Below are 13,419 nucleotides of genomic sequence, written 5' to 3' on the forward strand. Positions count from 1 at the left end.
TCCATGCTATCTCTCCACCCCCGCTATTAGGATCTCTTAAGCCCAAACAGACAGAGACACTCATAACACAGAGTGTAATTATACAAAATCTTAAAGATGGGGGTGAGAAGCTGTTGTCATGTTGCAGGATGGAGCATTTCTTGAATGTCCTTCCAGCTTGCGTGGTCCTTGTCATACAAGAGGGCTGGCAGATGTGGCATGCTATGTTAAAAAAATAAAAAGGAGCAAAGCATGGAACCAGTTCCAGAGTTGACTGTTCCCTCTGCTTTTCAATGCTCCACCTGCTGTTTATGTAAGCAAAGATTCTGTGTGTGAACCCAAGTGCTGAGAGGGTTCAGGTCTGAGACAGGAAACTTGCGTTCTGGGGATGTCATTCCAGCCGCTGCTTATTCTTTAGTGCTGAGACATAATCAATCATGTTCAAGAATTATGACCAGGTGGGGAAAACCAAGAAAAACAAACACAAAATTGCCCCTGGGATTGCCACCCAAATGGTGCTACTTTGCAGGACTCCTCTGCCACTCAATGGTTGCAGAAAGATAACAAGATTATCAAAACTCCCAACCAGCCTCTGTCACCTCAGGTTCCTCACAAGGAGCCCAAGTCTGGCCCAAGATCCATGCACATGGTGAACAATACAATAGGAGTAGGGCGCACAAGTGGATGCTTGGGGGCACTTGACTCAGGCCCAGAGTTAAAGAAAAGCCAAGCGGACGGAGCCAGTTCCAGAAAGAGGGAAAGCTGAGGGCATGTGGGGCCAGGGAAGGCCCAGGGAAGACCGTCCCAGTTAAGGTTGACCTGCTATTCTGTCATCAGAGAGCTTCTGTAGGTCCCCAAGCATCTGGCTTTGTCCTGGTACCTGGTGAATTCTAGCAAGATTTAAAAGCAGGAGTGGTGTGGGGAGCAGTCAGTAGTTATGATGGAATTTTAAAGGGGTATCCCAAGGTGACTGGGCCAATCTAGTCAAGAAGATCAGGAGAAAGGCCTCTTTCCTTCCTCCTTAGTTCCTGCAGGGCAAAATGGGGATTTGACTCCTGATCCCTAATGAAAGGGGCTTGTCCAATCATCGGGGTGCAGTTGGAGCCACGGTGTATCTGAGTGTGGTCTTCCCAGACCCCCTACATAAAGGTGGAAACAAAGTTCTTCCTCCTGAGTTTCTCTTGGCCAGGTGATGGTAGTGGGGGTGGCAATCAGTAGTTCAGAGTGTAAAGATGATCAGGTTTGATGGCAAAAGACCCCAGTTTTGTTCTAGGCACTTTGAGGGAGGTATGACCCAAGACAGTGGGTAGGATTTTCTCCTCCCAATTTAACTTGAGGTGGACAAAATTCAACTTGAAAGACGGAAGCAGCTGGGTTAGTCTTGGTTCCTGAGCGCAAGGAGTAGCTCCTACCCACTAGAGCTGTTTTATTTACCACAAGAATGGCTAATGCAGCAGTGCCTGCCTCTCTAAGAGCGACGGCTCTTTCTCCCCTTCCTTGGAGAGACAGACTTCTTTTTGTTGTTGGAGAAGGCCCTTGAAGTCTGCAACTTAAATTCAACTGGAAAGTGGTCGCTGACATCCAGGGCCTAGAAGGAGAAATGGGACATGAGTGTGAGACGTAGGGCACGTCTTAGTGATGAGCAAACTCAGACTCAGAGAGGGAAGTCAAAACGTCAAAGTCACATTTCGGAACACACACACTACTTAGCATCGGCCTCAGACTAGAGCAAGCAGAAATCCTGTTAGCACCTCAATAAAAGCATAAGCTCAGAGCTGGAGAGAAAGAATAGCAGGAAGGGTGCTTTTCTTGCACACAGCTGACCTGGATTTGATATGAGGCATTCAATGTAGTCCCCTGAGCACTGCTGGGTATGGCCCTAACACACACACACACACACACACACACACACACACACACACACACACACTAAAAGAATCAACAACAACAAAATCATAGATGCATAGTCTTTAAGAGTCTAGGTTCAGGGGCCAGATTGATAGCACAGCGGTAGGGCATTTGCCATGCATGCAGATGACCAGGCTGACCCAGGTTCGAACCCTGGCCCCATGTAGTCCCCTGAGCTTGCCAGGAGCAATTTCTGAGTGCAGAGCCAGGCATAACCCCTGAGAATCCTTGGTATGGCCAAAAAACAAACAACAGCAACAAAAAGTCTAGGACCAAAGCTCTGATGTTGTGTCTTCACTGTCATGCTTAGAGGGTGTCGCCAACCCATTGTCCCAGGTTGATGGCACAGAAAGACACGAAGGAGGTCTTACCTGCTCTTCAGTCAGCCCATATGCTTTCTGGAAGTCAAAGACGCTGCTTGATTTGGGAACCACAGAGTCCACAAGTTCTCGTCCCCGGACCACGATCCTGGAGAAGGGAAGGAAAGAGTCACTTCAGTCCATCCTGTTGGTTTTGGCCATGGAGGAGACGAGGTTTGTGACTGAATCTGGAATGGCTGAACCGACTGTTTATCAACAGGATGCAACCATTCCAGATCCACTTTAGCTTGTGCCCTCAGGCTGGGAATCAGGGCGAGTCGGGCAGTGTTATGGTGGGTGTCAGCTTCGCTGTGTCCGACAGCCCTGGCTCCAGAGACACCCTCTTAAGACACAGACACCACCCAGACTATCAACAAAACGAGTTACTGTGCTTCCATTTTTCCTGATTCAGTGGAGGAGGAAGGCACTGGCCTACTCCTTAATGCCTCCCTGAGCCCCCATTTTAACTAAAGAAGAGCAGGTTGTACCCACCAAGCTTTCTGCAGGCAAGAGGCTGGCAGCAGAATGGAACATTATTCTGTTTCAATGGGTTTGTGCCAATTATCCTCAGCTTCTGCCAAATGAGACTGTTCTCTCATTTGCATTACTAAGATTGTTTTAGAAATTCACTCCTTTTCATAGGAAATGCATGAATGTGAAGACAACTACAAAGGAGGAAACTATCATCTAATTGCTTTGTAGAGAATAGGGTGTTTCAGAGAGTCTTGGAAACATGAACTAACATAGCTCCAAGTGGCATGATGCAGTAGGTAGGCGCTTGATATCACCAATGCCTGGTCGAAGAAGGACAAAACCTAACAATCTGCTATGAGCTTGCCCTAATTCTGGCCAGCTAAGGTGGGTTGCTGTGCTTGCTAATCACCCCAGCAGTTAACTCTGAACTCAGGCCAAATCTTGACTCTTCATATTTGGTTGGAGAGTTATGAGGAGTTGTTCTTTGAACCCTGAGAGCCAAGAACAACAGCGTGAAACCATCTGCTCTCCTGACTTCCTGTAGACACAGGGCTCAGCCGATCGAAATAAATTCTCCCGAGGCTACTCTATGACATCTCTGCCTGTCCACACGTGTGACCAGCACATGAGAGAGCTAAATGGATATTTGAACAGGTGGAAATTAAGACCATGTCAGATCACTCCCCCTTTAACTATTGGCATTCCTTTTTTTTTTTTAAATGGTATTGGGACCACACCCAGCAGTACTCTGGGGTTACCCTGTCTGTGTGCTGAGGGATTACTCCTGATAGGGCTCTAGGAACCATATATGCTGGGGATTTGAACTGGGGTGGGCTATGTGTAAAAGAAGTACCTAAACCCTTGTTTTATCTCTCTGGCCCTGATTTATTTATATCCCTTTGTAAAAATTCATAAAAGAAGGCCTGGGTAAAGGACTCAATAGTAGAAGTCATTGGTTTGCACAGGTGAAACCAATCTCCATCACTGCTCCATCAGCCAGTGGGTCTTGGACACTACTGCCAGGACAAACTATAAAGATATGTGTTGTTAGAAAACTTACAGAAAATTTAGAGCAGCAGATCTAGAAAGTCAAGAGCCAGATAGCTAGTAGAGTGAAAAGTGCACTTGCTTTGCACATGGCTGACCTCGGTTAAATTCCTGGCATCTCATATAAAAACCTTAGCCCACCATATGTAATTCCCAATGCAGCATTGCCTGGTGTGGGCCCCAAGTGTAAACAAAACAGAAAAAGTGAAGCACTTCACCTTATACCAAAAAAATTTCCATGTATGGCCAAAGCAATATCTTTGCATGTGGGATTAGTGAATCTGATACCAGCACCACATACACTAGGAAGCAATACAAGGAACAACACCTGAGCATAGCTCTGGGAAGTAAGCCCTTGAGTTCTGCCAGGTGTGCATCCAAAATGAAAAAAATTAAATTATATGTAAGTGCTGGAGATATAGCACAGTGGATGGTTTGCTTGCCTTATACACAGCCAGCCCAGATTTGCTCCCTGGCATCACAAATGTTACCCTGAGCCCTGCCAGGAGAAATCCCTAAATGCAGAGCCTTGAGTACAACTGGGTGTGGCTGCAAACTAAAACAAACAAATTAAAAAAATGCATGTAATCCTGACTGTAAGCTTTAAAATTAAACCTTTAAACCTGTTTCCCACCCACGGAATCTATTGAGAGAATCTGGCCTTGTGATCCACTATCCTTCTTCATAATTTTCTATCTCTTCCCTCTGTGCATGAGGGGAGAATGGTGAAACCTTGAAGGGACTTTTTCTCCTCAAGGCCACATGTGCTCAAAATGGCCTCTAAATGGCTTCTTCAGGGCAGCGGGCTCGGGAGGTCAGTCGCTCTAATTTCCCACCATAATTGAGCTTTCTGCCCCGAGGAGTGCTACTTTCACTTTGAAGAAGTGGAGTAATCACTTCTGCAAAGCACCCACCAGCTTTGAAAGCATCAAGAGGAACAAACGAGGCTGTGAGAACGAGACAAAGCGAGGCCTCAGAATTTGAGAAATGGGAAGAAGATAAAGCATTATTGCAGCTGACCTTCGCGTGCTGCTGAGCAGAGAACGAGGCCTCTGCAGAATCAAAGTTTCCAGGGTTTTCCCAGGCCAGGGCACTGCTATGGGTGGGACATCCTGCTGTGGGCTCTCACCGCTCCCCTGCTTTAAGGAGCAAAGGTGAAAGCTGTCTGAAAGGCACCACAAGCAAATAATTTTTTTTTCTGGTTGTGTGTATGATGGTGGTGGGTGAGAGGCTCTCAAATAATGCTTAAGCCACTGGGCCAGAGGGATCAGGAATAGAGTGCGACCTAGGATTATCCCAGTCACCACAATTGTGCTCACGTGGTGAGGCTTGGGGAACTGTTTGGTGCTGGGGGTGAAACTGGAATCAGTCAGATGCAAGAAATGAATCTCTCTGTGTTTCTATCTGTGCCTCTGTCTGTCTGTCTGTCTCTCTCTGTGTTTCTCTGTCTCTGTCTCTCTCTGTCTCTCTGTCTCTGTCTCTCTCTGTCTCTCTGTCTCTCTCTCCCCCCCTTCATTCCCTCTCTCTCCTTCACTCCCTCTCTCTCTCTCTCCAGCCCTCTGGCTCTGATTTCACTCTGATCTCAAGTTCAGTTTTTCTCTAAGGAAGTCATAAATACGTACACAAAATGAAAACACAAAATGTTCACTTCAGCTAAAGAGGACTTGAGGCCCGGAGAGATAGCACAGCGGTGTTTGCCTTGCAAGCAGCTGATCCAGGACCAAAGGTGGTTGGTTCGAATCCCGGTGTCCCATATGGTCCCCCATGCCTGCCAGGAGCTATTTCTGAGCAGACAGCCAGGAGTAACCCCTGAGCAAAGCCGGGTGTGACCCCAAAACCAAAATAAATAAATAAATAAATAAATAAATAAATAAATAAATAAATAAATAAAGAGGACTTGAACTTGGACTCCTGCATGCAAAACATGTGCTCTATGGGGCCGGGAAGGTGGTGCTAGAGGTAAGATGTCTACCTTGCAAGCACTAGCATAGGACAGATAGCGGTTCCATCCCCCAACGTCCCATATGGTCCCCCCAAGCCAGAGGCGATTTCTGAGTGCATAGCCAGGAGTAACCCCTGAGCGTCAAACAGGTGTGGCCAAAAACCAAAAAAAAAAAAAAAAAAAACAAACAAAAAACATGTGCTCTAGCTTTTGAGACATCTCCCTGACTGCCAACTGTACTTTTAATAGCAAACTTTTGGTTGATAATAATCTAATGCCCAATGAAAGGGGATTAATTGAGAAAATGAGGTGTGCCTTTCTTATTGTAAACATGAGCCTGTGACAGATTGAGTGTTTAACAGTTTCCAGGAAGTGTAAGAAGACTTGTTTGGGCCCGGAGAGATAGCACAGCGGCGTTTGCCTTGCAAGCAGCCAATCCAGGACCAAAGGTGGTTGGTTCGAATCCCGGTGTCCCATATGGTCCCCTGTGCCTTCCAGGAGTTATTTCTGAGCAGACAGCCAGGAGTAACCCCTGAGCATCGCCGGGTGTGGCCCAAAAACAAAACAAAACAAAAACAAGAAGACTTGTTTGTCTTCTTTGTTTGTTATTTCATTCAGCCCTCATTCATATTCCACCATGAGACACTTCTATCATCTCCATTTTACAGGTGAGAAAAGCAAGACTCAGAGCGCTTCCATGTTTTGGTGACAGACAACGTACAAGGGCAGAACCAGGATTTGAACTCAACTGAACTTGCACAAATAGTTTGTTCACTGCACAAAGCACCTGACAAAGGACCTGAAGAACTGACTTTTGGGGGCCAAGTGCTTTGCCCTCCGAATAAAGATGCACTTCAAGGACCATGGGGGCTAGGGGAGCAAAGGGGAGTCTCCCACCTGTCATAAGCACAGTTGGTACTTTTCTTGACTGTGGTGTCTTCTTGGTCCCCGATCAGCCACACAAAGTTCCGGTCAGTCCTCAGGCGGATGTTCCTCCAGGCCTTCTTGGGAACGTAGCTGCAGCCAGCATTGAAGTCGCCCATTAAAATGAAATTCTGAAAGACAGGATGTAAAACTCTTATCAGATGTGGATTGCTGTCAAATACCTCAGAATTATAGTCTGATTCTTTCGGTTCTGTTCATAAGCAACTGATTGGGTGACATGAGCCTCCCCCAAGACCTTGTTATAATGTCCCATTGCCTTTTTTTTTTCCTCCTTTTTCTTTCGAAGACACAGATGCAAAGAAAGAGGACAAGGTGAAGTTACAGTGAGAAGACAATCACTTATAAACAGAATTCTCAAAAGAAATCCTTCTGCTGACACCTTAATTTTGAATTTTCAGCCAAAAGACATTAAGAAAAATAAAACAAAACACATGCACAATTACTTTGTCCGTTAAGTCCCCAGATCGTAGTACATTATAACATTCCTTGGCGGTACACAAAGCAATCTAAAGCCACAAAATGTATGTATCTCCTTTCACATTGAAGGCCATAGTATTGTTGACATAGTTGATCATAATACATTATTTCATTAAGGATGAGTCAAAGGAACACAGCAAAAAGTGTTAGAGTGGCAATTGTTTGCATAGGCCCAGCAAAATATAAGGGACATGGAAAGGGAAAGCCTTGGACTAAATACAAGGAGACCTTACCCCTGAAGTTCTTTAGCATAAGACCAACTCTAAGCTTAGGCATACTAGGTTGTCCAACCCCAGACATTGTCAGTAGTGCCAAAACACCTTTATTTTTCACACAGTCACTGTTGTTGGTATCAGGTTTCTGTAGTCAAAAATCCTGGAATATATCCAGATCCTACATCAAAGTCAGGATGATGTGGAGGGTCCTCTAGTTTCACCTTACAATTAGAGAGTGATGCAGAGAGCTCAGTCCTGAAAGCAGGTCGTTGTCATTGTTAAGTCTTCTGAGTGTTAAGGGAAGTCTCTTTTGAGTAGGTCTATGCCAGAGCAGTGTTATAGTCTTCCCTGGTAGAGGATTGTACACAACCATGGTTGTTTCGTAGATGGCATCCCTCTTTAAAGGGTAAATGGACAAGCCAGGTCATTATGACAATGTTCAGGGTGTAAGGTCCCACTGCATTACAATATTTGTGTGTTCCAATCTCTATTAGATAAGAACATGTTTGTATATAATTTCCCATGCAAAGGAAGAACAATGCCACATGGCATGATTGGTGCCTATGGGGACACTAGAACAAGTTCAACAATCCCCTTGACTTGGTTCTAATATAAACTTTAAATGGAGAAACACTTCTACCAGACTTCCTTATTAAACAGATCACAAACAGAAAGATAGATAAAACAAATACATAGAGGGGATTTTTGAAATAGTTGGGTGGGGTGTTAAATTCAGTGCACCACTTTGGTCTGTGATTTGAACTGTACGGTACTGAAGGTGAAAAGGGTAAATGGGGGAAATAATGGTTGAAACTGAGGCAGTAAAGGACTAGAAATGAGCTTTGTAGGGCAGTGTCAAGGGCAGAATATAAGATGGACATTCTGCATATGTAAAATATATGCATAGAATACTATCAATATATTGTAAGTATATATTTACAATTTAAATATTTATAATATTTAAAATGGAGACCAATGAAAAAAAATTGCCAGTGACTGCCCCAACACAACCCAACACAACATTTGTCCGCCCTTCTCCCCGTGCCCCTCACCGTTAGTGGGGGGGGGGAAGCCTGAGGACCCCTATAGAGTCAACCTGGCACCCACCACTGGCCACCTGGGCCTGCAAGGGGACAGCTGGGGGCCTGCCAAGCCTCCCAGCACCCCCCCAAGCTAGGGAGAAGGCCTATGGCCTGGAGCCTCCCCAACCCCATGCCTGGCAAGAGCTAGCCTTTAGAACCAAAAAGGGAACCAGAAGCTAGACATCTGCCCTCCCTCCTCCCCCTAGTGTAGGGAGATGGGGAAAGCCTGTGGACCCCTATAGAGTCCACCTGGCACCCACCTTCTGACCACCTGGGCCGGCACCCAGGGAAGGCCTGGAGTCCAGGAGCCCATTGCCTTTTTGACATGAAAACAAAACAAACAAACAAAAACCAAAGAATTGGTACTAGAGAGACAGGACAGCAGGTAAAGCTTTGCAGTCAGCTGACCCGGGTTCCACACACAGCATCCCATGATGTTCCTCTAGGCTCAGCCAGGAGTGATCCCCAAGGCTAGAGCCAGGAATAAGCCCTGAGCACTGCAGGGGTAGTCCAAAAGGAAAGAAGCAAACAAACAAAAGAGAAAATATCCTAGGGACAGCCAGCAGTGGATCCTGTTGTGGGCTACCTTTTGTCCCTCCCAATTCACATGCTGAAATGTAGTCTTTTTCTAGTACCGTATTTATCTAGTACTGTAGTTTTCACTCTATAAGATGCACCTGACCATAGACAAACATAATTTTTTGATGAGGAAAACAAGAAAAAAAAATATTCTAAAGCAAATGGTGCAACACAGATGCTATCAGCCTGTGAGGCCCAAGTATATTTACAATATGCCAATCCATAAACACATTTACCTAGCTTTTTTTTTTAATATCAGCAAATAAAAATAAAAATAAAAAATCTTTTTTTAAGTATTTAGTCTTCAGCTCTAGGTGACATTTGCTCCATAAGACGCACAGACATTTCCCCCCATTTCTTTTTCTTTTTGGGTCACACCCAGAGACACTCAGGGGTTACTCCTGGCTCTGTGCTCAGAAATTGCTTCTGGCTCGGGGATCATATAGGATGCCAGGGATCGAACCAAGGTCAGTCCTGGGTGAGCCAGGTGCAAGGCAAATGCCCTACCTCTGTGCTATTGCTCTGGCCCCCAATTTCTGCTTTACAAAAGAGGAGGCCAGGGTTGAAAATCGGGTCACAGTTTGATAAACATGTACGCAACAAACAAGTGTGTGCAAAAGGCATGTTCTGAATGAAAGGAGGATGCGCACTGTAACTGCTCTACTTAGTCACTGAGTTCTGTAACCCAGCTGCAGAGGTGGGTGAAGAGAAACCAGAGTTCATTCATTGATTTCCTCACATCCTTTGTCTCTGGTGCAAACTACTACGGGGTCGAAACAAAGATGGAAGCAATCCCTTTTGTTTCCAAGTTATACAAATGACTTTGGGTGGTTTGATAGCATTGGCACCCTGTTTCTCTCTGGTTGGTTTTAATTTATGGACCCATTCCTATGGAGAATCAAGAAAATAGGAGAAACCCAAGGGGACATCAGGTGACGCTCAGGGGTTACTCCTGGCTATGTGCTCAGAAATTGCTCCTGGCTTGGGGGACCATATGGGACGCCGGGGATCAAATCCTATGTCCATTCTGGATCAACCGTGTGCAAGGCAAAATGCTCTACCACTGTGCTATAGCTCTGGCCCTAGTACAGTCCTTCTTGTTTTTGTTTTTTTGTTTGTTTTTGTTGTTGTTTTTTTGGGGGGTTGGGTCACACCCGGCAGCGCTCAGGGGTTACTCCTGGCTCTATGCTCAGAAATTGCTCCTGGCAGGCTCGGGGGACCAGATGGGATGCCGGGATTCGAACCAATGACCTTCTGCATGAAAGGCAAACGCCTTACCTCCATGCTATCTCTCCAGCCCCTATTTGGAACAGTTTACCCCAAAAGTAATGACAAAAATATAAAGTGTGTGTAACTTTACCTTGTCCTCTTTCTTTGCATCTTTGTTCTCATAATTAAAAATGAGAAATTAATAAAAATATATATAAAGTGTGATAAGTAATTAGAGCCAAGTGTCATTGAGCTCAATCTTTGCATGCCACAATGAAACATGCAAACATCACATGGACAGTTTAATGTCATTGTAATCATGCTGCTTAAATAAAGATATTATTAGAGATGTCAAAAAAATTGTTTCCAAAAATGGAAAATAAAAAAAAAAGAAATTTAATGTCAGTTGCAGTACTAGGGACTTGTAACATTTTGTTCCCTTCTCAGTGAAACAGTAAAAATTTTATTTACTGTTATTTGCTTTTTAATGGTAATAGTCTATTGCCGTATTTTTAGCTCTATAAGACGCACATTGATTTTAGATGAGGAAAACAATAAAAAATAAAAGTTGCAGCAGCGACCAAATAGTCTTAAGGAAAGTGACGGTGAAAGTGCGTTAACTTGGTTGCTCGATTTGTGGTCTGTCTGCACAAAAAAGGAGTGTCACACTGCGGATATCCAGTGGTTAGTGTCTGCTCTCCTCCCCTGCACTCAGGCTTCAGCTCCAGGTGGCATTCGCTCCATAAGGTGCACAGACATTTCCCCCCATCTTTTGTGTGGGCAGTGAGTGCGTCATATAGTATGAAAAATATGGTATCTTGACATGACTACAAGCAAATTGGCTTTACCATATTGACTATACTATATTGGCTTAGTATGTATAGAAAACAATGGTTACCATCTTTTTTTGGGGGGGGGCACACCTGTTTGATGCTCAGGGGTTACTCCTGGCTAAGCGCTCAAAAATCGCCCCTGGCTTGGGGGGATCATATGGGATGCTGGGAGATCAAACCGTGGTCCTTCCTTGACTAGCACTTGCAAGGCAGATACCTTACCTCTAGCGCCACCTCCCTGGTCCCTGGTTACCATCTTTATTGCTGTAATGTCTTAAGCATTACATGTAGGTAGAATTTTGTTTAATTGTTTCAGGTGGAATGGGTTCTTAGAGTTTCCATTTTATATATATTTGGACTAAACAAACAATAAGCTACTGACGTCTAGGAGAGAAAAAAGTGCTTTTTCCTGCAGGACTCTCAGACAAATTTCGTAATATTCTCCCAGTCCAGAGGAAATGTCAGATTTCCTTGATTGTGCTATTGTTCAGGGCTATTGCTGACTTGCTAGTTTTATTCAAAAACACTTAATTTTGACCTTGGACATGCTGATTTTCTAAGAAGCGGATGGGTGCAGTAGAGAACAGGATGCCATCCTTAACCCCAGAGCTGACATATTTCTATTAATACATGTTCAGTTCACTGGCCATTCTCCATGTTCAGATTCAGCACTAGCGTTTTATTTTTACTAAATAGTTTATTTAGTAAATTTAGTTAAATAGTTTATTTAACTAAAACTAAAATTTCATAAAACACCCATACATGGAAGAAGGGACTTTTCACCTCTGTGGATGCAAAAGAGTGGGATTAAGTGGCCTATTCTACATCATGCAACCAGGGGGGTTCAAGTGGTGAAGTCAATAACTGGACCCCCGGGGGCCTGTACAATAACACAGCGGTAGGGCATTTGCCTTGCACACAGGACAGACCCAGGTTCAAATCCTGGCATCCTATATGGTTCCCCAACCCTGCCAGGAGTGATTTCTGAGCACACAACCAGGAGTAACTCCTGAGCACTGCCAAGTGTAACCCCCCCAAAAAAATTAAATAAATAACTGGACTCCCAAACAACTCCCACTGAAAGCCCATCAATCCAAGAAATCCCCCACTGTTCACTTTCACAAAACTAACTCTTCACAAGCTCTTGACTCTTCATAGAGCTCAGAGGATTCTTGTGGAATGGCTTTTAGTCCCTCCTTTGCTCTGCCTTTTACAAGCAAACAGTGAAATACACTCTGTGAGCTCCATGCTCTAGCTCTAGCTCTACATTCTTACTAATTTTTCACTCTGATTTTTGGGACTGAGGGAAGGGAAAGAGAGTCACTAGAGTCACACCCTGAAAGGTGACTGGACAAAGAGGAAGTGAAAGAGCTCTTCTATACTGATCGGATGCTCTCATAGTCTGTGACTGACTCAGGGACATTGTCCATGTTTATAGATGGACGACTAACCCTGGCCCACTTAATCTTTTTTTTGTTTGTTTGTTTGTTTGTTTTTGGGCCACACCCGGCAGTGCTCAGGGGTTACTCCTGGCTGTCTGCTCAGAAATAGCTCCTGGCAGGCACGGGGGTCCATATGGGGGTCCATATGGGATGCCAGGATTCGAACCACCGTCCTGCATGCAAGGCAAACGCCCTACACCTATGCCATCTCTCCAGCCCCTTGAATTTGATTTTTTTTGGTTTTAGGGCCACACCCGGCATTGCTCAGGGGTTACTCCTGGCTGTCTGCTCAGAAATAGCTCCTGGCAGGCACGGGGGACCATATGGGACACCGGGATTCGAACCGACCACCTTTGGTCCTGGATCGGCTGCTTGCAAGGCAAACACCGCTGTGCTATCTCTTCGGCCCCTATCCACTTATTCTTATTCTTATTATTTACTTATTCTTATTCTTCTTATTTCCACTATCAAATTGGGGGGGGGGTGGAAGTGACACAGTTTGGGCCAATCAAAGCATTTCACCTCCCTGATCATGGTGATGATACTACAGAATTCAGTCCTAGGATAGTTGTTGCATTATGGGAAATAAAATGTTGGGGCTGGAGTGATAGCACAGCGGTAGGGTGTCTGCCTTGCACGAAGCCGACTCGGGACGAATCTGGGTTCTATACCCAGCATCCCTTATGGTCCCCCGAGCAAGCCAGGAGTGATTTCTGGACCCAGAGCCAAGAATAACCCCTGAGCACTGCTGGGTGTGGCCCACATATCTCCCCCCAAATGTCAGTTTGTCTACAATGTTTAGTGGTTGTCTTGCTGTCCTAAGAATGAATACTCTTTTTTGATTGTTTTTTATTTCTGGGTCACACCTGGCTGCTGTGGTTGGGGCTTATTCATGGCTCAGCACTCACGGATGACTTCTGCTGTTGGT

General features: G+C 45.0%; 1 protein-coding gene across 1 annotated transcript in view; it reads right to left on the minus strand.

Annotated features, from left to right (window-relative positions):
- Window positions 1-252: 252 nt before the first annotated feature.
- The window catches only part of DNASE1L3 (deoxyribonuclease 1 like 3), a 34,857-nt gene continuing 21,690 nt past the window's right edge, over window positions 253-13,419 (minus strand). Inside the window, exons 6-8 of the mRNA XM_049776229.1 lie at window positions 6,607-6,764; window positions 2,259-2,355; window positions 253-1,567 (exon numbers count right to left, since the gene is read on the minus strand). Coding sequence (XP_049632186.1) covers window positions 1,448-1,567; window positions 2,259-2,355; window positions 6,607-6,764 — 375 coding nt within the window. The 3' untranslated portion in view covers window positions 253-1,447. The remainder of the gene's footprint in view (window positions 1,568-2,258; window positions 2,356-6,606; window positions 6,765-13,419) is intronic.

The sequence above is a fragment of the Suncus etruscus genome, chromosome 7 (assembly GCF_024139225.1).
Source record: "Suncus etruscus isolate mSunEtr1 chromosome 7, mSunEtr1.pri.cur, whole genome shotgun sequence".
In the NCBI taxonomy this organism is placed as follows: Eukaryota; Metazoa; Chordata; class Mammalia; order Eulipotyphla; family Soricidae; genus Suncus; species Suncus etruscus.